Raw genomic sequence first — 20,425 nt, 5'->3', positions numbered from 1 at the left:
TCCTAAAATGCTGGAATTACAGACATGAGCCACTATGCCCAGCCTTTCTTTCTTTCTTTTTTTTAAGACAAGCTCTCATTCTGTTGTCCAGGGTGGAGTACAGTTGCACCATCATGGCTCACTGCAATCTTGAACTCCTGGGCTCAAGTGATCCTCCCATCTCAGCCTCCTAAGCAGTTGGAATTTAGGCACACATCACCACACCTGGCTCAATTTAACATCTTATCAAATCTGATCATCTGAACTAAATTTGGGTGCATATCATCTCTTCGTCAACAGATGCAGGGAAGAGGAGATAGCTCCTTTATCTCATTTTTGTACTCTTTTGTTAACAAGGCTAGGCTCTGGAATTTTATTAGTTAGGATTATAAGGGAGTGGAAGGTCAGGGAAAGACAGGACTATTAGAGTTCAGTTTTTTAAAATGGGGAATGGGTTGAATAGAATTGTCCTTAACAGCAGTTTTCTTCTACATTACAAATTAGTGAATAAGAAAATGTTCATTAATTGTTCATTAGATCATGAATTTTATTTTATTTTTTTACTTTGAGCTTTCACATGTCTAGATATTGATGAAAAGATGACAGTTTCTCTCTAGGCAAGTTTTAAACAGCCAGGTCCTTTTTTTTTTTTTTTTTTTTTTTCCTAGTGATACCTTCTGCATCCATCATTTCCAGGGCTGAGACTATAAATGCTACAGTGCCCAAGACCATAATTTATTGGGACAGTCAAACAACAATTGAAAAGGTTTCCTGTGAAATGAGATACAAGGCTACAACAAACCAAACTTGGAATGTAAGCTCAACTTTCATTATTCTTTAGCATGTGAATGAATGATTTAAAAGCCAACCATCAGTGACTACAGTGGACTTATTATGTCTATTTTACATGTTTTTAATCTGATTGTTTGCATGATATTGAAGCCACTTTAGTTTTTGTTTTATAAAATAATTTCAACTTTTATTTTAGATTCAGGGGCACATGTGCAGGTTTGTTACCTGGATATATTGCATGACACTAAGGTTTGGGGTATGATTCCTGTCACCCAGGTGCTGAGCCTAATTACCAATAAATAGTTTTTCAACCCTTGCCCTCCTACCTTCCTCTGCACTCTAGTAGTCCCCAGTGTCTATTGTTGCCATCTTTATGTCCATGAGTACCTGATACGGTTTGGCTGTGCCCCACCAAATCTCAACTTGAATTGTATCTCCCAGAATTCCCACGTGTTGTGGGAGGGACCCAGTAGAAGGTAATGGAATCATGGAGGCCAGTCTTTCCCATGCTATTCTCGTGATAGTGAATAAGTCTCACAAGATCTGATGGGTTTATCAGGGGTTTCTGGTTTTGCTTCTGCCTCATTTTCTCTTGCCACCACTATGTAAGAAGAGCCTTTTGCCTCCCACCATGATTCTGAGGCCTTCTCAGCCATGTGGAACTGTAAGTCCAATTAAACCTCTTTTTCTTCCCAGTCTTGGATATGTCTTTATCATTAGCATGAAAATGGATTAATACAGTATACTGGTACCAGTAGAGTGGGGCATTGCTTAAAAGATACCCGAAAATGTGGAAGCAACTTTGGAACTGGGTAATAGGCAGAGACTGGAACAGTTTGGAGAGCTCAGAAGAAGACAGGAAAATGTGGGAAATTTGGAACTTCCTAGAGACTTGTTGAAAGGTTTTGCCCAAAATGCTGATAGCGATATAGACAATAAAATCTAGGCTGAGGTGGTCTCAGATGGAGATGAGGAACTTGTTAAGAACTAGAGGAAAGGTGACTCTTGTTATGTTTTAGCAAAGAGACTGGCAGCATCTTGCCCCTGCCCTAGAGATTTGTGGAACTTTGAACTCGAAAGAGATGATTTAGGGTATCTGGTAAAAGAAATTTCTAAGCAACAAAGCATTCAAGAGGTGATTTGGATGCTGTTAAAGGCATTCAGTTTTAAAAGTGAAACAGAACATAAAAGTTCAGAAAATTTGCAGCCTGACTATGCAATAAAGAAGAAAAACCCATTTTCTGGGGAGAAATTCAAGCCAGCTGCAGAAGTTTGCATAAGTAGCAAGGAGCCTAATGTTAATCCCCAAGGCCACAGGGAAAATGTCTCCACACCATATCAGAGACCTTCACAGCAGCCCCTCCCATCACAGGCTTGGAGGCCCAGGAGGAAAAAGTGGTTTCATGTGCTGGGCCCAGGGTCACTGTGCTGTGTGCAGCTTAGGGACTTGGTGCCCTGTGTCCCAGCTGCTCCAACCATGGCTGAAAGGGGCCAACATCCAGCTTGGGCTGTGGCTTCAGAATGTGGAACCCCCAAGCTTTGGCAGCTTCCACATGGTGTTGAATCTGTGGGTGCACAGAAGGCAAGAATTGAGGTTTGGGAACTTCCACCTAGATTTCAGAAGATGTATGGAAACGCCTGGATGCTGAGACAAAAGTTTGCTACAGGAATGGGGCCCTCATGGAGAACCTCTGGTAGGGCAGTTCAGAAGTGAAATGTGGGATCTGAGCCTCCACACAGAGTCCCTAGTAGGACACTGCCTAGCGGAGCTGTGAGAAGAGGGCCACCATCCTCCAGACTCCAGAATGGTAGATCCACCAACAGCTTGAACCATGCACCTGGAAAAGCTGCAGACACTCAATGCCAGCCCATAAAAGCAGCTGGGAGGGAGATTGTACCCTGCAAAGTCACAGGGGTGGAGCTGCCCAAGACCATGGGAACCCACCTCTTTTATCAGCATAACCTGGATAAGAGACATGGAATAAAAGAAGATCATTTGGGAGCTTTAAAGTTGCCCTGCTGGATTTCAGAATTGTATGGGCCCTATAACCCCTTTGTTTTGGCCAATTTCTCCCATTTGGAATGGCTGTATTTACCCAATACCTGTACCCTCATTGTATCTAGGAAGTAACTAACTTGCTTTTGATTTTATAGGCTCACAGGTGGAAGGGACTTGCCTTGTTTCAGATGAGACTTTGGACTGTGGACTTTTGGGTTAATGCTGAAATGAGTTATGACTTTGGGGGACTATTGGGAAGGCATAGTTGGTTTTGGAATGTGAGGACATGAATTTGGAAGGGTCAGGGGTGGAATGACATGGTTTGGCTGTGCCTCCACCAAATCTCAACTTGAATTGCATCTCCCAGAATTCCCATGTGTAGTGGGAGGGACCCAGGGGGAGGTAACTGAATCATGGGGGCCAGTCTTTCCATGCTTTTCTCATGATAGTGAATAAGTCTCATGAGATCTGATGCATTTATCTGGGGTTTCCGCTTTTGCTTTTTCCTCATTTCCTCTTGCTGCTGCCATGTAAGAAATGCCTTTCACCTCCCGCCATGGTTCTGAGGCCTCCCCAGCCATATGGAACTCTAAGTCCAATTAAACCTCTTTTTCTTCCCAGTCTCCAGTGTGTCTTTATCAACAGCATGGAAACAGACTAATGCAGTACCCAGTGTTTAGCTCCCACTCGTAAGTGAGAACATGTGGTATTTATTTTCTGTTCCTGTGTTAATTCGCTTAGGAAAACCACTCTAGCTTTAATAATGATTATTGTATGCTTGCAAACAGAGAGCTGTTTCCTGAAACAATCCACTTGCCTTTTATGAGTTGCTAAATAGACAAATCTTCAACTAAGAGGAATCTATCTGATTAGCTATTTGTAATTCAGTTTCTCCTAGGTTGAAATTTATATCAATGATCATGGATAAAAAATTTAAGTATTCCGTGCTGAAATTTGACAGGCATCCAGGGAAACAAATATTCTTCAGAAAGGAGAACTAAGATTTATGAATGTTTCTTTTTAAGTGAAAAGTGTACAGTTCAGAGTGTAATATTTATTACCAGTATAGGCCTGAGTCTTAGGTGAGCTTAAAGGTGACGATAATCTGAGTAAAGATGAGTTTTAAAAAGTGGATGTCTAGAGAAATAAACGAACCATCCTTAAATGCCAAGGATAAATTATCTAGTGTCTTAAGAAAGGCATAGCTGCAAGGTTCATTAATAAAGTCATATGAGATAACAGCACCTGGAAACAATGTAATAAAAACTCAGTAATTTCTACTGTGGAGGAACATTAGCCTGATTTAGGAGGAAGTTTCAATTTTGATATATTTTAAAAGAAATGCCATTTTATTATTTTTAAGTGTAACAAACTGCCATTTAGTCCAAATAATTAAGAAATAGTTTCTGGCCTTTTTTTTTTTTTTTTTTTCTTCAGATACTTTTTTTTTTTTATTTTTTTTTATTTTTATTTATTTTTTTTTTTTGAGACGGAGTCTCGCTCTGTCGCCCAGGCTGGAGTGCACTGGCCGGATCTCAGCTCACTGCAAGCTCCGCCTCCCGGGTTTACGCCATTCTCCTGCCTCAGCCTCCCGAGTAGCTGGGACTACAGGCGCCCGCCACCTCGCCCGGCTAAGTTTTTGTATTTTTTTTAGTAGAGACGGGGTTTCACCGTGTCAGCCAGGATGGTCTCGATCTCCTGACCTCGTGATCCGCCCGTCTCGGCCTCCCAAAGTGCTGGGATTACAGGCTTGAGCCACCGCGCCCGGCCTCTTCAGATACTTTTTTAAGGTTTCTTTTTTAGAGATAGGCTCTCACTTCATCACCCAGGCTGAAGTTCGGTGGTGCAATTATAGCTCACTGCAGCCACAAACTCTTGGGCTCAAGTGCTCCTGCCACCTTAGCCTCCCAAGTAGCTGGGACTACAGTCACTCACCACTATGCCTGGCTAATTTACTTTTATTTTTATTTTTTGTAGGGTCTTGCCATGTTGCCCAGGCTGGTCTTGAACTAGCCTCAAATAATCTTCCCCCTAGCTTTCTCATCAGCCTCCCGAAGTGCTAGGATTACAGGCATGAGCCACAGCACCTAGCCTGGCTTTTCTTAATTAACAGTTATGTATCAGCTGTGAAATTACCAGTTTTCAGAGAGTTAAATAAAATTATGTATATTTAACACTAAAACATACATTAAACATAACTTAATTTTTCTTTGGTGCTAAGCATGATCCCAAATCCTTTTACTGTTTAAGACTGATTCTGCATATCAGTTTTGCTATAGAGTAATATATCTTAAAAGTATCAAGAAGATGGGGGTAAAACTATACTAATTTTATTATATACCCTAAAAATTACTCATTAAAAATAAATTCCTTATGTCAACTTGTTTACCTGTGTTCATTCAAATCATAAATGTGAACTTTCTGGTAGTTTGCATTCCACTTAAATGGGATCCATGTTCTGCATCATTTGATCCATAATCAAGTGAAGATCCTGCTGAATTCCTTTTGCAATATGCAGAATTTAGATACATTTCAAAACAACACAAATAAAATTCTCAAGTCTTAAATTCTGAACTAATGGGGTTTTATCCTAATAAGACACCTGGGGTCCTTGTATAGTATCACAGTCATAGAATGATATTAAAGAATACCAAGTTTCTTAGGCTGGGTGCAGTGGCTCATGCCTGTAATTCCAGCGCTTCGGGAGGCCAAGGCAGGCAGATCACCTGAGCTCAGGGATTGAAGACCAGACTGGCCATGATAGCAAAACCCCGTCTCTACTGAAAACACAAAAAATTTAGCCGAGTGTGGTGGTGCGTTCCTGTAATCCCAGCTACTCAGGAGGCTGAGGCAGGAGAATCGCTTGAATCTGGGAGGTGGAGGTTGCAGCAAGCCAAGATGGAGCCACTGTACTCCAGCCTGGGTGACAGAGTGAGACTGTCTCCAAAAAAAAAAAAAAAGATACCAAATACTCTTACTTCATGTAAATAGGAGTAGGTAATAGAGTAGAAAAAATGTTTAGAAAATAGAAAGTAACTGTATTATCAATGTCTCTGAATAAGTTTTCAGAAGCCAACTGTTTTCTGGTTGAAAATTCTTGTTCTCTGCTCCCCCTGGTGGTGCTACATAGACCATCTTGGTAACAGGTACATTTGAGCTCACTTTTCTAAATCTTCTCTTTGTCAGAAGTGGCAAATAGAGCAGAAAGAATATGTGTTATTTCATCTGCTCTTCATAACAATCCTTCGTGATAGGTAGTATTAGCTCGATTATATAAATAGGGAAATAGAGTTTGAAAGAGGTCAAGCCAGATTTTTTTGAACTTATACCATCAGTAACTAAGTGTCTCTCACAGACTCTACATCACTTCAAAGACCAAATAAATATTTACAAAATGAAAAGATAGGTTTCAATCCAAAGCCAGGTTCTCTCTCCTCCATCATTATTTTTTTTTTTAAGTTTTTTTAAACTCATGACTCCCTCAGTCAATCTACCACGTTTCCATTAAACACAACCGCTAACACAGAAAAAGTGAATTACCATTTCTATCCAGATCACTGAAGCCAAGGCACTGTAGCAGAATGAAGCTTTGTTTACATTTGCTACTATCAATTTCATCTGGGTCATGCATGAAGTGTTGTCTCTGCATTTCTGTAGGAAGACAGGAAAGGCAGAGTCAAGAGGAGTGAGAGGATACCAAAGATTACAGGTCTCTTCTACCACTTCAACCTCCATTAGATACTGCTGGAGGTGGGAGGTTTACTTCAAAGCGACAGGAAAGCCTTGTGGCCAAGAGCACAGGCTCTAGAGTTCAAAGCCTGGCTCTGCTACTTTCTAGTCATGCAATCTATTTTTTTTTCCCCCTTTTGAGACAGGGTCTTGTTCTACTGCCCAGGCTGGAGCACAGTGGCACAATCTCAGCTCACTGCAGCCTTGACCTTCTGGACTCAAGCAATCCTCCTGCCTCAGCCTCCTGAGTAGCTGACCACAGGAGAATGCCATCATGCCCAGCTAAATTTAAAAAATTATTTTGTAGAGACAGGGTTGTGTCATGTTGCCCAGGCTAGTGTCAAGGTCTCTAACTCCTGAGCTCAAGCAACCGTCCCGCCTCGGCCTCCCAAAGTGCTAGTATTACAGACATGAACCACTGCTCCTAGCTGAGTCATGCAATCTTTTTTTTTTTTCTTTTTAGACAGAGTCTCACTGTGTTGCCCAGGCTAGAGTGCGGTGGTGTGATCTTGGCTCACTGCGACCTCCGCTTCCTGGGTTCAAGCAATTCTCCTGACTCAGCCTCCCTAGTAGCTGGGATTACATGCGCCAGCCCCCACGTCTGGCTACTTTTTGTATTTTTAGTACAGACAGGGTTTCACCATGTTGGCCGGGCTGATCCCAAGTGATCTGCCCCCCTCGGCCTCCCAAAGTGCTGAGATTACAGGAGTGAGCCCCTGCGCCCGGCCTAGTCATGCAATCTTGAGCAAGTTTCTTATCTTCTCTGTGCCTCATTATTCCCACACATAACATGGGGATAAGATAAGCACTTACCTCATCTGTTTGTTGGGGGAAAGGGGATCCAATGATGTAAAAAGTTAGCTACAAGCCTGGAATAGAGTAATTGTTCACTAAATGCTAGCTAGTAATGTTACTCTCTAGCCTCTAGGGGAGCCATGCAGCAGGGATAGTAGAGCAAAGGAATCCACCTGAAAGTCACAGTATTGAGGGTGCTTTTCAGCCCCTTTAGCTAAGGTACATACAGACTGTGAAGTATCTAAGGGAATTAGGTGATGAGGCAAGGAGAATATGTGCCACGCAGCAGTCCATGTTTCAGGCAATGATGGATGGCATATATGATGGTGGTCCCATAAGCTTATCATGCAGCTGAAAAATTTCTGTCACCTAGTGATTTATATTACAATTGCCTGCAGGATTCAGTACAGTAACATGCTTTATATGTTTGTAGCCTAGAAGCAATAGGCTGTACCATATAGCCTAGGTGTGTGGTAGGCTATACCACCTGTGTAATTACAATCTGTGATGTCCGTACAATGATGAAATCGCCCCATTGTTAAGTGACACATGACTGTAGTTATCTCTTGAGAGATGGTTCCAGGTCAAAGCTTCAGATTTTGTCTCTGGAGACACAACTGCCTCTGGGAGAACATTTACAAACATCTTGCTCTAACCTCATTCACCTCTCTCCCTTCTGAATTCCCTAGCAGTCTAGCTTGGACCACCAGGTTGGAACAGATACAGATTTTAGTAAAGGCTCAGAGATAGCAAGAAGAAAATAAATCTCAGTTGGCGGGGGGAGGCACAAGGCTATATTCAGCTACCTGAGAGACTGAGCCAGGAAGATCACTTGAGCCAGAGGTTTGAGGCTGTAGTGCACTATGATCTCACCTGGAATAGCCACTGCACTGCAGCCTGGGCAATATAGTGAGACCTCTATCTCTATAAAAAGAAAGAAAATAAACATCTCAGAGAAAAACCACCTACTATGTAGTCTTGATTACAAAATATAACTAGCTTTTCAAAGTTGGTTTGAAACCTGTCTTTTCATTTTCTGATAATCTATCGAGTCCCTAAAGTGATGTAGAGTCTGTGAGAGACACTTAGTTACTGATGGTATAAGTTCAAAAAAATCTGGCTTGACCTCTTTCAAACTCTATTTCCCTATTTATATAATGGAGCTAATACTACCTGTCACAAAGGATTGTTATGAAGAGCAGATGAGATAACACATATTCTTTCTGTTCCATTTGCCACTTCTGACAAAGAGAAGGTTTTGAAAAGTGAGCTCAAATGTACCTGTTACCAAGATGGCCTATGTAACACCACCAGGGGGAGCAGAGAATAAGAGTTTCAACTAGAAAACAGTTGGCTTCTGAAAACTTTTATTCAGAAACACTGGTGATATAATTCCTTTCTATTTTCTAAACATTTTTCTAGTTTATTACATACTCCTATTTACATGAAATAAGAGGGATTGGTATATCGGCTATCTACTGCTACAATAATGTGTAACAAACTGCCGCAAAAACTGGAGTGACATATAGCAATAAACTTTTATTTCTCACTGTCAGTGGGGCCCAGCTGGTCTAAATTGAGCTTGCTGGGATTGGGCATGTGTTTACAGCTCAGCTGGCTCACTCCTATGTCTTTCATGAGCTCTCCTCTACATGTCTCCCGGTCTTCTTTCTGCATCAACAGGCTAGCCTGGGCATTCCTTATGGTGATGGCAGAGGGCAAGAGCACCTACACCCAATCTCTCCAGTGTCTTTCAATCCTCTGCTTGTATCAGGCTCACCAATGTCTGCTGGCTCAAAGTAAGCCACATGGGCAGACCAGAGCCAGAATGGGAGAATGTTCAAAGCTACATAGTAAAGGGACAGGATATATGGCAGGGAAATTACCAGGGCTATTGCAATCCACCTCAAAATGTCATCAGGCTCTCCACCTGCTGCTGGAACCAGTTCGTGCGAGGAGAGGAAGATGGTAGCATTTTTCCAAACAACAAAGACCAAGAACCTTGGCAGTCTTCATCCTACTCTAGCATTTGACACTGTTGACCACCTTGTCCTGAAAATGTCTCTCCTCTTGGTTTTCCCATTTCCAGAATGTGTTAGTCTTCTATCAGTATTTCTGGATGCTCTTTCCTTTGTAAATTATTTTTCCTGCCAGTTCCCTAAACATTGGCATTCCCTTCATACCTACCATCTCACTGTTTCCTCTCTTTCTTACTCCTTTCACCTACTGCCAAGGCCTCAGCTACACCTGTATGTAGGCTAGAACTTGGAGCCCTCCCAACTCTCATGAAAGTCAGACCTACATTTCTAGCTATTTGTTGGTATCTTTATGGGCTGTCTCCTAGGCCCCTCAAATTCATGTCAAAAATTGAGCTCCCCGTTGGAAACAGCAATCCACACCCACTTCCATATACTCTATTTCAGGGGCGTTTGCCACATTGTGTATACTTGCCTGTTTACACTTCTGTTTCTCTACTCTTTAACTATGAACTCATGGAAGGCAGGGATGTGCCATGATCATTTTTTGCATCTCTATTGATTTTTATAATGTCAAGTTCATGTAGCATTAGCTACATGAAACATTTCATTGAAACATTAGCTATTACTATTATTATTATTATTATTTGTCTTTAATGGTGTCCAATTTTAGTGACAGAGGCAGAGAAATCTTAGCTATGTGTTCAAGTAAGTGGATTATTGGTGACTCATTTCTCTAATTAAGCTACACCAGGGTCTCAGCAAACTTTTTACTCGAGGGCCAAATGGTAAATATTTTAGGCTTTGCAGAACATAAGATTTCTGTCTCAACTACTCAACTCTGTGTTTGTAGCGTGAAAGCAGTCTTAGACAATTATGTAAATGAATGGGCATAGTCTGTTCCAATAAAATTTCATTTTTGGACACTGAAATTTGGATTTCACATAATTTCCATGCACCATGAAGTAGTCTTTTAAAAATATTTTCTTTCGACCATTTAAAAATGAGAAAACCATTCTTAACTTAGGCCGCACAAAACCAAGTATTTATTCTTTTCTTGGAAGGGCTGATAGAACAGCATACAGATAGCAAAGAGAAATCCTTGGCTTTGGCATTTCCAAGTCTAAAAGTTGGTATAAGACAGAAAATGTGGAAGAACATATGATTAGTCACAAATAAGTTTCCCCATCACCACCCCATTTCCCTCCTCTTCCAAACACTAGATAAAAATTACCTGGGCAGAAAGAGGAGGAGATTGTAGGGTAAAGGGAGAAACCAAGGGTTTAGACACTGGTGGGTTACCAAGGACCCTCTGATCCTGTGCCATGTCCCACATTGATAGTTGGGAAAGGTAGAGGGATTATAGAACTCTAACTGTATTGGAGACTTTTCTTCCCTCCACCCAAGGATGTTCCCAGGAACTTATATTTAACCTAAGAAAAGAGAGATCTCAAACTGATGAACATTAAGTTTCAATGACCCCCAACCTTCAGAGTTGAGGCTCTAAGTAGAAATTGACTTATTTCAAAATTTCTTGCACTCTTTAAATTGTATTATTTACAGAGGTGTTCAATTAAGTCCAGCTTTTTCAATATTCGTTTTAGCCTCCAAAGATATCATCCTGAGGTATCATGTTGTACTTACAGGGCCCTAAGCAGCCACCTGGTTTGTCTCATGGTTTAAACAACTGATAACAGTTCCGTAACATTCTTCTTACTATTTCGGAATTCTGGCTATACTTTAGGGTATTTCTTTCCTTCGAGAGGACTTATCTATAAATGTAATGGTAAGAAGCATATTGGAGAATAACAGTTTCCTTACAAGAGACACTAATATGAAGCAGAGTGCATTTGAAAGTCAAATCTTTGGCACAGTAGGTAAAATTTCTCTAGATCCCAGGAGACCTCAGACACTCTCCAGTTATATTAACATTGCAGAAAATTTCCAGGGCCATGAATAGAGACATGGCTTATGGAAACTCTGAATGATATCTTTCATGCAGAATTTGAAAAATATCATTCAGAATTTCCATAAGCCATCTCTCAATAGACAAAACTATTCTAGGGCAGATGACATCCCCAAACAAATACTTCCATGAATTTTACATTTTCAGAGCATTGCAGGTTTTAAGGATTAATGCTAAGGTTGGGTTTTAAATGGAAGTATCCCTGAGAGAGGTTGATACCTCATTCTTCTTTTTTTTTTAAATCTCAATCGTTCTAACTTTCTCTTTCATGAGTATCTGATAACTGCTTTCACCTAGTTGTTGCATAAATGCATTTCTAGGCATATTGACATATTTTATGTCTGCCTTTCAATCATGCTTCACTTTTCCCGGTAAATCAGTTTCTAGAACATACTGAAGATGCTGTACAAATGCCTTGGTTTCTTTCTGCCAACTGAAACAGCTTGTTTGGGGCTCATTTTTCATTATGTTTTATAGCAGGGTGTAGTGCTCCAGGGAAAAAAAGATTTTTGTGTTTATCCCTCAGCTATTTTCTTTATCCTCCATTGGATTTCTCAGTTCAACATTCTTAATATTTTAATTTTTCTCTGACACATACACATATATATATACACACACATATATAGATATATACATATATGTGTGTGTGTGTGTGTATATTATCGGGCCTTATAGAATCTGCAATAACCTGCAATGAGGACCAATTTACAGCTTAGCTTATAGGTATTTTTTTCTAAAAGTCACCATTAGCGAGTAAAATTATTTCATCATTCAGGAAGAATTATTGATCTAAATATCCAGCTGCAGGGGAGAGGGAAATTCAAACAGGTGCTATCAGCTACCATTTCTCCACCCCATTAAAAGAATATATTCCAAAATTAAGAATATATTCCAAAATTAAGACTGGGCATGATGGCTCACTCCTGTAATCTCAACACTTTGGGAGGCCAAAGCAGAGGATGACTTGTGTCCAGGAGACCAGCCTGGGCAATATAATGAGACCTTGTCTTTACAAAAAAAATAAAAAATTATCCAGTCATGGTAGTGCATGCTTGAAGTCTCAGCTACTTGGGAGGCTGAGGCAGGAGGATCACTTCAGCCCAGGAGGAGGTGGAGATTGCAGTGAGCTGTGATTGAGCCACTGCACTCCACAGTCCAGCCTGGGCAACAGAGTGGGACCCTATCAAAAAAAAAAAAAATATATATATATATACACACACACACACACAAATAAATATATATATATATACACATATAAATATATATATAATATTATATTTGGACTTTCTCAAGATTTGAGACAGTTGTCAAACATAAAGCAGTGTGGGCTGGGCACGGTGGCTCACACTTGTAATCCCAGCACTTTGGGAGGCCAAGACAGGCGAATCACTTGAGGTCAAAAATTCAAGACCAGCCTGGCCAACATGATGAAACCTGATCTTTACTAAAAATACAAAAAATCAGCCAGGTGTTGTAGTGCACGCCTGTAGTCCCAGTTACTTGGGAGGCTGAGGCAGAAGAACCGCTTGAACCCAGGAGGCAGAGGTTACAGTGAGCCGAGATTAAACCACTGCACTCCAGCCTGGGCAACAGAGCGAGACTCCATCTCAAGGAAAGTAGTGTGTATTTCAGTTTTAATGTTTGAGACAGTATTTGGTTATGTATGGTCATGTTTTATATAAAGAACACTTTGTTTTCCTAGAGTCTAGAAGAGAGCTTGGAACATAATAGGTGTTCCATACATTTTCGCTAAATAAAATAACTGTTTTAAAAGCACACCATATTTTATTCTTGTTATCCGTCCATTTTAGGTTAAAGAATTTGACACCAATTTTACATATGTGCAACAGTCAGAATTCTACTTGGAGCCAAACATCAAGTACATATTTCAAGTGAGATGTCAAGAAACAGGCAAAAGGTACTGGCAGGCTTGGAGTTCACCATTTTTTCATAAAACACCTGAAACAGGTGAGTGCACTTATATATTTTATTCTCTTGGACTTTTCTTTATGTATCTTTTCTGCTGAGCTCAGTGGCTCACACCTCTAATCCCAGCACTTCGAGAGGCCAAGGCAGGAAGATTGCTTGAGCCTAGGAGTTCGAAATGAGCCTGGGCAATGTAGTGAGACCCTAGTCTGTACAAAAAAATAATTATTATTATTAGCCTGGGTGGTAGAATGCATTTGTAGTCCCAGCTACTTGGGAAGCTGAGGTGGTAGGATTGCCTGAGCCCAGGAGTTTGATGCTGCAGTGAGCTGTGATCATCCCACTGCTTTCTAGCCTGGAGGACAGACCAAGACTGTGTTTCCTAAAAGAGTTTAAAACAGCCAGGTGCAGGGGCTTATGTCTGTAATCCCAGCACTCTGGGAGGCCGACGTGGGTGCATTACCTTAGGTCAGGACTTCAAGACCTCCTTGGCCGACATGGGGCAACCCTGTCTCTACTTAAAATACGAAAATTAGCTGGGCATGGTGGCGGGTGCCTGTAATTCCAGCAACTCGGAAAGCTGAAGCAGGAGAATCGCTTGAACCCGAGAAGTGGAGGTTGCAGTGAACTGAGATTGTACCACTGCACTCCAGCCTGGGCAAGAGAGCGAGACTTGGTCTCAATAATAATAATAATAATAATAATAATAATAATATAAATAAGTTTAAAACAAAAACAAAATAAACTACAAAATATTTTTTTCTCTTTAACTTCGACCAAAATTGACAAAACTATTCTAGGGCAGATGGTAACATTTAAATTGTTATTTTGATTTGATTTTCTTAAGGCTTACTGTAATTTGTATAATGGTTCTCAAACATTCCTGGGCATAAAAACCACCTGAGAGGCTGGGTGCAGTGGTTTACACCTGTAATCCCAGCACTTTGGGAGGCCAAGGCAGAAAGATTGCTTGAGCCCAGGAGTTCAAAACCAGACTGGGCAAGATAGAGAGACCCCATCTGTACCAAAAATACAACTAAAATTACCCGGGCATGGTGGCCCACGCCCATAGTCCCAGCTGCTTTGGGACTACAGGAAGAATTATTTATCTAAACAGGCTCTGATCATAGCTCACTGAAGCCTCTACCTCCTGGGCTCAAGCAATCCTCCTGCCTCAGCTTCCCAAGTGGCTGAGACTACAGATGCAGTCTACCATGCTAGCTGAGGCAGGAGGGTCACTTGAACCTGGGAGGTCAAGACTGCTGTGAGCCATGTTCACACCACTGAACTCCAACCTGGGTGACATCCTGGGCAATTGTGAGCCATACAATAAGCTAAGAACATGTATTGATAAATATAATCTGGGTGTGGTGGCTCATGCCTGTAATCCCAGCACTTTCAGAGGTGGAGGCAGTTGGATCACTTAAGCCCAGGAGTTTGAGACCAGCCAGGCCAACATGGCAAAATCCCATCTCTACTGAAAATACAAAAATTAGCTGGGCACGGTGGTACATGTCTGTAATCCCAGCTATTCAGGAAGCTGAGGCAGGAGATAGAGGTTTCTGTGAGCCGAGATCACACCACTGCACTCCAGCCGGGCCAACAGAGTGAGACTCCATCTCAGAAAATATTATTCAGAACATATTCTCCTAAAGGAGACACCAAACAATCATACCAATAAACGTTATCTACTATATGCAAAGCAAAGCACTCTTAAACACAGAATTCTCTTCTCATCAACAGGATTTAGCTGATTTATTATCTTTAGATATTTTCCTACTCCTAATATTATTAGCTTATATTCATTTACTGATGCCATTCAATAACATCTTAGCCAAATAGACTTCAGTTGAAGCGAATAATAAAATGAATCTATTGTAATTGTAGTAGTACTAATGGCCCCACTAACCTAAAGATGTCTCCCTACTGTAGGTACCTTATACACTAGATTCAACATTTTCTTTTCAGAAATGAAGGACTTTATTATAATCACAGCATTATTATAACATTCTGGAATTGTGTTATATGTTTTCAAGGCACTTTGATATACATTATAAATATTGATGGCTGCCAAATTAGTAGAGGGAGCAAAGAGCATGACTAGCTGCAAAGCTCTTCTGGTACCTCCTACTGCCCAAATCTTAGAAATACTTTGGCCAGGTGCAGTGTCTCATGCCTGTAATCCCAGCACATTGGGAAATGGAGGCAGGTGGATTGCTTGAGCCTAGGAGTTCAAACCCAGCCTGGGAAATATAGTGACACTCTGCTTCTATTTAAAAAAAATAAAAATAAACAGAAATTAAATTTAAAAATGTTAAAGAAACAATTTATTAGGAAATTCTTTTCTTTCTTTCCTCTTTCCTTCCTTCCTTCCTTTCTTCCTTCCTTCCCTTCTCCTTCCTTCCTTCCTTCGTTCCTTCCTTCTTTCCTTTCTTCCTTTCCTTTCCTTTCCTTTCCTTTCCTTTCCTTTCCTTTCCTTTCCTTTCCTTTCCTTTCCTTTCCTTTCCTTTCCTTTCTTTTTCTTTCTTTCCAGAGTCTTGCTCTTTTTCCTAGGCTGGAATGCAGCGGTGTGATCTCGCTCACTGCAACCTCTGCCTCCCTGGTTCAAGAGATTCTCATGCCTCAGCCTACCAAGTAGCGAGGATTACAGGCACGCACCACTATGCCTGGCTAATCTTACAGACGGGGTTTCACCATATTGGGCAGGCTGGTCTCGAACTCATGACCTCAGGTAATCCACCCATCTTGGCCTCCCAAAGTGTTGGGATTACAGGGGTGAGCCGTGGCACCCAGCCAGGGAATTATTTTCAGTACTCAGTATCAGTTCTCTTTTTTAAAAGTTAGTTTTTAATTGAAGGTGTTCTGTCAAGTTGATACTGTTAACAATTCATAGGACTTTAGATGCCGTTTTATAATAGTCAGAATTTAGTTGATAAGCCAATTATTTTTTAATGAACTCTATAACTGCCTAGCAAGATTATGCAAATTGATAACTACCTACAAAGTACTACTGTATATAAGCTTGTTTGATTATGATGTCAACCACATTTGGTAGTGTAATTAGCGCTACTTTACAAAAGCAGAAACTGGGCACGACCTGCTAAATAGCACATTGCTAGTGGGTAATGACACCTAAACTATAACAAAAGTTTTCTTATTCAAAATATTGAACTGCCTGGCTAGCTCAGTTGGTAGATTATAAGGCTCTTAATCCCAGTGTCAAAAATACTGTGCATTTTCCCCACCATCCCTTAGCAATTTCATTCTTTAATTTCAGGGAAGCAGAGGAGCAGCTTACTTAAGTGTTCTAAGTATAGGACTACAAATATTCTTCTTTAAACATAAAAGTCTTGGCCGGGTGTGGTGGCTCATGCCTGTAATCCCAGCACTTTGAGAGGCCAAGGCGGGCGGATCACCTGAGGTCAGGAGTTTGAGACCGCCCTGGCCAACATGGCGAAACCCCATCTCTACTAAAAATACATAAATTAGCCGGGCATGGTGGCAGGTGCCTGTAATCCTAGCTACTTGGGAGGCTGAGGCAGGAGAATCTCTTGAACTCGAGAGGTGGAGGTTGCAGTGAGCCAAGATCGTGCCACTGCACTCCAGCCTGGGCGACAGAAAGAGACTCTGTCTCTAAATAAATAAATAAATAAATAAAACAAAGATAAAAGTCTTAAGCTTCAGGTAGAAGGGAATAGGAACACCCAGTTTAAATTTAAAGTCTGTTTCCTAAGGAGAAAAATCACTTAAGAGACAAAATTACCAATTAAAATTAAGTACCCCTGAAAACTTGGATTTATCAAAGTTTAACATGTTAGCTAAGAGAAATCATAGACTATTCTCTTGGTATAAATTCCTTTCTAAGACACGTTACATGAGAAACAGTAAAGGTATGTTAGGAAAAGTGCTCATATTAAATCTCTTTGGAAATGTACCTTTTTTTCTGTGTGTAAAAGCAATGTAAGTTTATCGTAGTGTGCAACCTAAAAATACCCACTATTTACATTTATTTAATTTAATACTAGTTTTTCCTATGCATTTTTTCAATGGGTGGGGCTATGGTGTATATGCTATTTTATATCCTGGTTTTCTTACTTAATCTACCCTGCTAAGTTTTTGAAAACTGATTTCATGGCTGCACAGCATTCCTGTTTATGTATGTACTATAATTTATTTAGGCATTTCCCTGCTTAAATAACATCTAGGTCATTTCCATTTTATCTATTATCAATAAACTTCTTTGCATAGCTTTGTATATAAATGGTCTTTATTCCTTTAGTTCTAAAGAGGAATTATTGCATCAAGAGTTAGGCACATTTTAAGATGCTGATGTATGTTTTCAAACTGCTTTTTAGCGAATCTTTAATATTGATTGCTTTTTAAAAAGGGATCTCTGAAAAGACAGTCATTCACAAAATACTCATTTAGCCTCTACCATGTGCTAGGCATTTTTAGATCCTTGCAGAACCTCAGTGAGCAAAGGAAACAAAATTCCCTGTCTTGGAGAAGTTTCCTTCTGGAGAAGACACACAGTAAAAATCAAGCATAATAATTATGTAAATTACATTGCATCATACATAAAGATATAAATGAAAGCAGTAAGAATCAGACTTCACAGCTGAAGAGTGAATTGCCTCACAATTGAAAAAATAAAATGATATCATTTCTGTAATTCATTATTTAACCAACTTGTTTGATAATGAGGTTTTTTGGCCAGCCAGACTCTTCCAGTACTTAAAGGTTTATTTATGAAGAAACACAGCCCAGGCAATAATGCCTCTTCCAAGCAGGACTTTCCTGAGTTAGTCTCTAAAATTCTGACATGTGTATTACTGAATTGATTCATCTCAATACAATGTGTTTGCAAAATTCTGCCTACAGCTAAGACCAGAGGACAAATCCTAAAGTGGGTATGGCTTGTCCTGCAGCCTCAGCATTCTTATTCTTTTGCATGGCTTTCCCTCTGAATAGTGCCTGGCTTGGCCATTAAAAACCTGGTCTCAGAAATGAACCAAACCAACTCACTTATAATCAAGTTTAATGACTTATTCTGGTTTTTTTTTTTTTGTTTGTTTGTTTGTTTGTTTTACTTAGAGTATTTGGACTTTAATAGGACAAACAGAGCCTTATGCTGAAAAAGAAAATCAATCCTCCAGAATACCCATTTATTCTATCTGGTATAATAGCAAGAGACCAATTAACAGACTGAATCCCAGGGTGACTTCAGGATAATAATTAAAAATAGCTAACATTTATTGGATGCTTACTAGGTGTTGGGCATTTTGATAAGCATTTTACATATGAATTGTTCTTTCTTTATCACTGCAGCTCTATAAAAGGAGTATAATGATTATCCCAGTTGCACAGATGAAGACCATATGGCCCAAGCAGTTTTGCCAAACATTACAAGGCTGGTAAACGGTAGAGCCAGGGTCTAACTCAGGCTATGGGATTCCAGCACCCATGTTATTTATAGCTCTGCTAGTCTCCTTCCTAAGAGACTTAGTAGGGTCCTGCATCTGCCCGCCAAACAAAATCGTTCACTGCACATTAGCTAGTAATAAAACTATGCCAACAGAGCTTCATTTCTAATGCAGTGTTTGTTATGGAAATGCAAATGCATGAGAAAAGAACCAGAAGATGCTATTGACTACTGCTACTTTGGCGTGAATACAAGATGTGGAAGCAGATTTGGGGTAGGTGATGAGAATGAAACCATAGTACTATAGGAGGTTTTGGATAGGATAGGTAAGAAAGGGGCAGTCTGAGATGAGGATAAACGATAGGTAAAAAAGGTGGTCTTAGCCAAGACAGGACCATCACGGGCAATTCATCATGTGCTTTACCAGCTAGTTATGGGCCGTCTAGAAAGCACTGTTTCTCATAGGAGGGTCTGTGGACAATCTACATTAAGAATGCTTAGGCACTTTTTTTTTGTTTTTGTTTTTTCTTGAGACAGTCTTGCTCTGTCACCCAGACTAGAGCGTAGTGCACCATCTCAGCTCACTGCAACCTCCGCCTTCTGGATTCAAGCAATTCTCCTGCCTCAGCCTCTTGAGTAGCTGGCACTACAGACATGTGCCACCACACCTGGCTAATTTTTTTTTGTATTTTTAGTAGAGACAAGGTTTCGTCATGTTGGCCAGGCTGGTCTCGAACTCCTGACCTCAAATGATCCCCCTGCCTTGGTCTCCCAAAGTGCTGGGATTACAGGCATGAACCACTGTGCCTGGCCTGAATGCTTGGGCACTTCTTGAAGTACAGATTCTTGAGCCCTTTGCCAAGTGATACATCTGCAGTGACGTGTAAGAACCATTGCTGTAGAGGTCAGACACTCTTTAAGAGGGAAGTGTCATAAAAGACAACATAGGGAATGGGCAGAAAATGTGGACAGAAAGGCAGTGTGGATATGATTGCCCAAGTCATCGAAATGGGAGAGTTCCCTGACCCCTGTCGCATATTATGTGGCTCATCTGTTTGGCCAAGGCACCTGCTCACGTCCCTTATGGGAGGGGGAGCACACAAACGGGCAGGTGTAGGAGCTGGGGCGAGCACCTTGGGGCTTCAGCCCCACAGTAGCATCTAGGGGTGGATGTCTGCGACTCCCAAAGCCCAAATGGAAATGTGTTACAGTGCACTATTTTAGCTTTGCTGTCCGTAGACAGCTTAACTGTTAACCAGCTCAGTGCCCTCTTGGTATCCAGGTCCTTGTCCAGTGTCCAGGAAGAATCGGGTCACACACCGATTTGAAGGATGAATGTGGGGGTTTTATTGAGTGGTGGAGGTGGCTCTCAGAGGGATGGATAGGGAACGGGAAGGGGGATAGAGTGGGAAGATGACCTTCCCCTGGAGTTTGGCTGTCCAGTGGCTGATCTCCTCTCCGAATGTCCCCAACCGAACTTCTCTTGGCATTCAGATTCTCGTTTTCTTCTCTCCTTCTCTGCCGAGCCATTCTGTCATTCTTCTGCTCTTCTGTTTATCTCTCTGTCTGCTTCTGGAACCTGGGGTCTGGAGTTTATATGGTTACAGGATAGCGGGGCATAGTGGGCCAAAAGGCAACTTTTGGGCATGAAAACAAGAATGCCTGCTTCTATTTAGGGCTGTGGGTGTCCAGGCTTGAGGGTGGGACCTCTGCCAGGGAACCACCCTCATTTACTCAGTATTTTCCTGTTTCCTGTCTGTATCACCATAGCCTTAGTAGTAGTGGTTTGGGGGACAGAAAAGGGTGGGCATGTGAGAATCTTAGGCCATTATCTCTAGTAC

General features: G+C 41.0%; 1 protein-coding gene across 1 annotated transcript in view; it reads left to right on the top strand.

Annotated features, from left to right (window-relative positions):
- Window positions 1-20,425, top strand: part of IL23R (interleukin 23 receptor) — an 86,782-nt gene that overhangs the window by 33,563 nt on the left and 32,794 nt on the right. The window contains exons 6-7 of the mRNA XM_005543084.4: window positions 648-793; window positions 13,048-13,204. Coding sequence (XP_005543141.3) covers window positions 648-793; window positions 13,048-13,204 — 303 coding nt within the window. The remainder of the gene's footprint in view (window positions 1-647; window positions 794-13,047; window positions 13,205-20,425) is intronic.

Source organism: Macaca fascicularis, chromosome 1 (genome assembly GCF_037993035.2).
Source record: "Macaca fascicularis isolate 582-1 chromosome 1, T2T-MFA8v1.1".
In the NCBI taxonomy this organism is placed as follows: Eukaryota; Metazoa; Chordata; class Mammalia; order Primates; family Cercopithecidae; genus Macaca; species Macaca fascicularis.
This window is presented reverse-complemented; position numbering and strand designations above follow the sequence as displayed.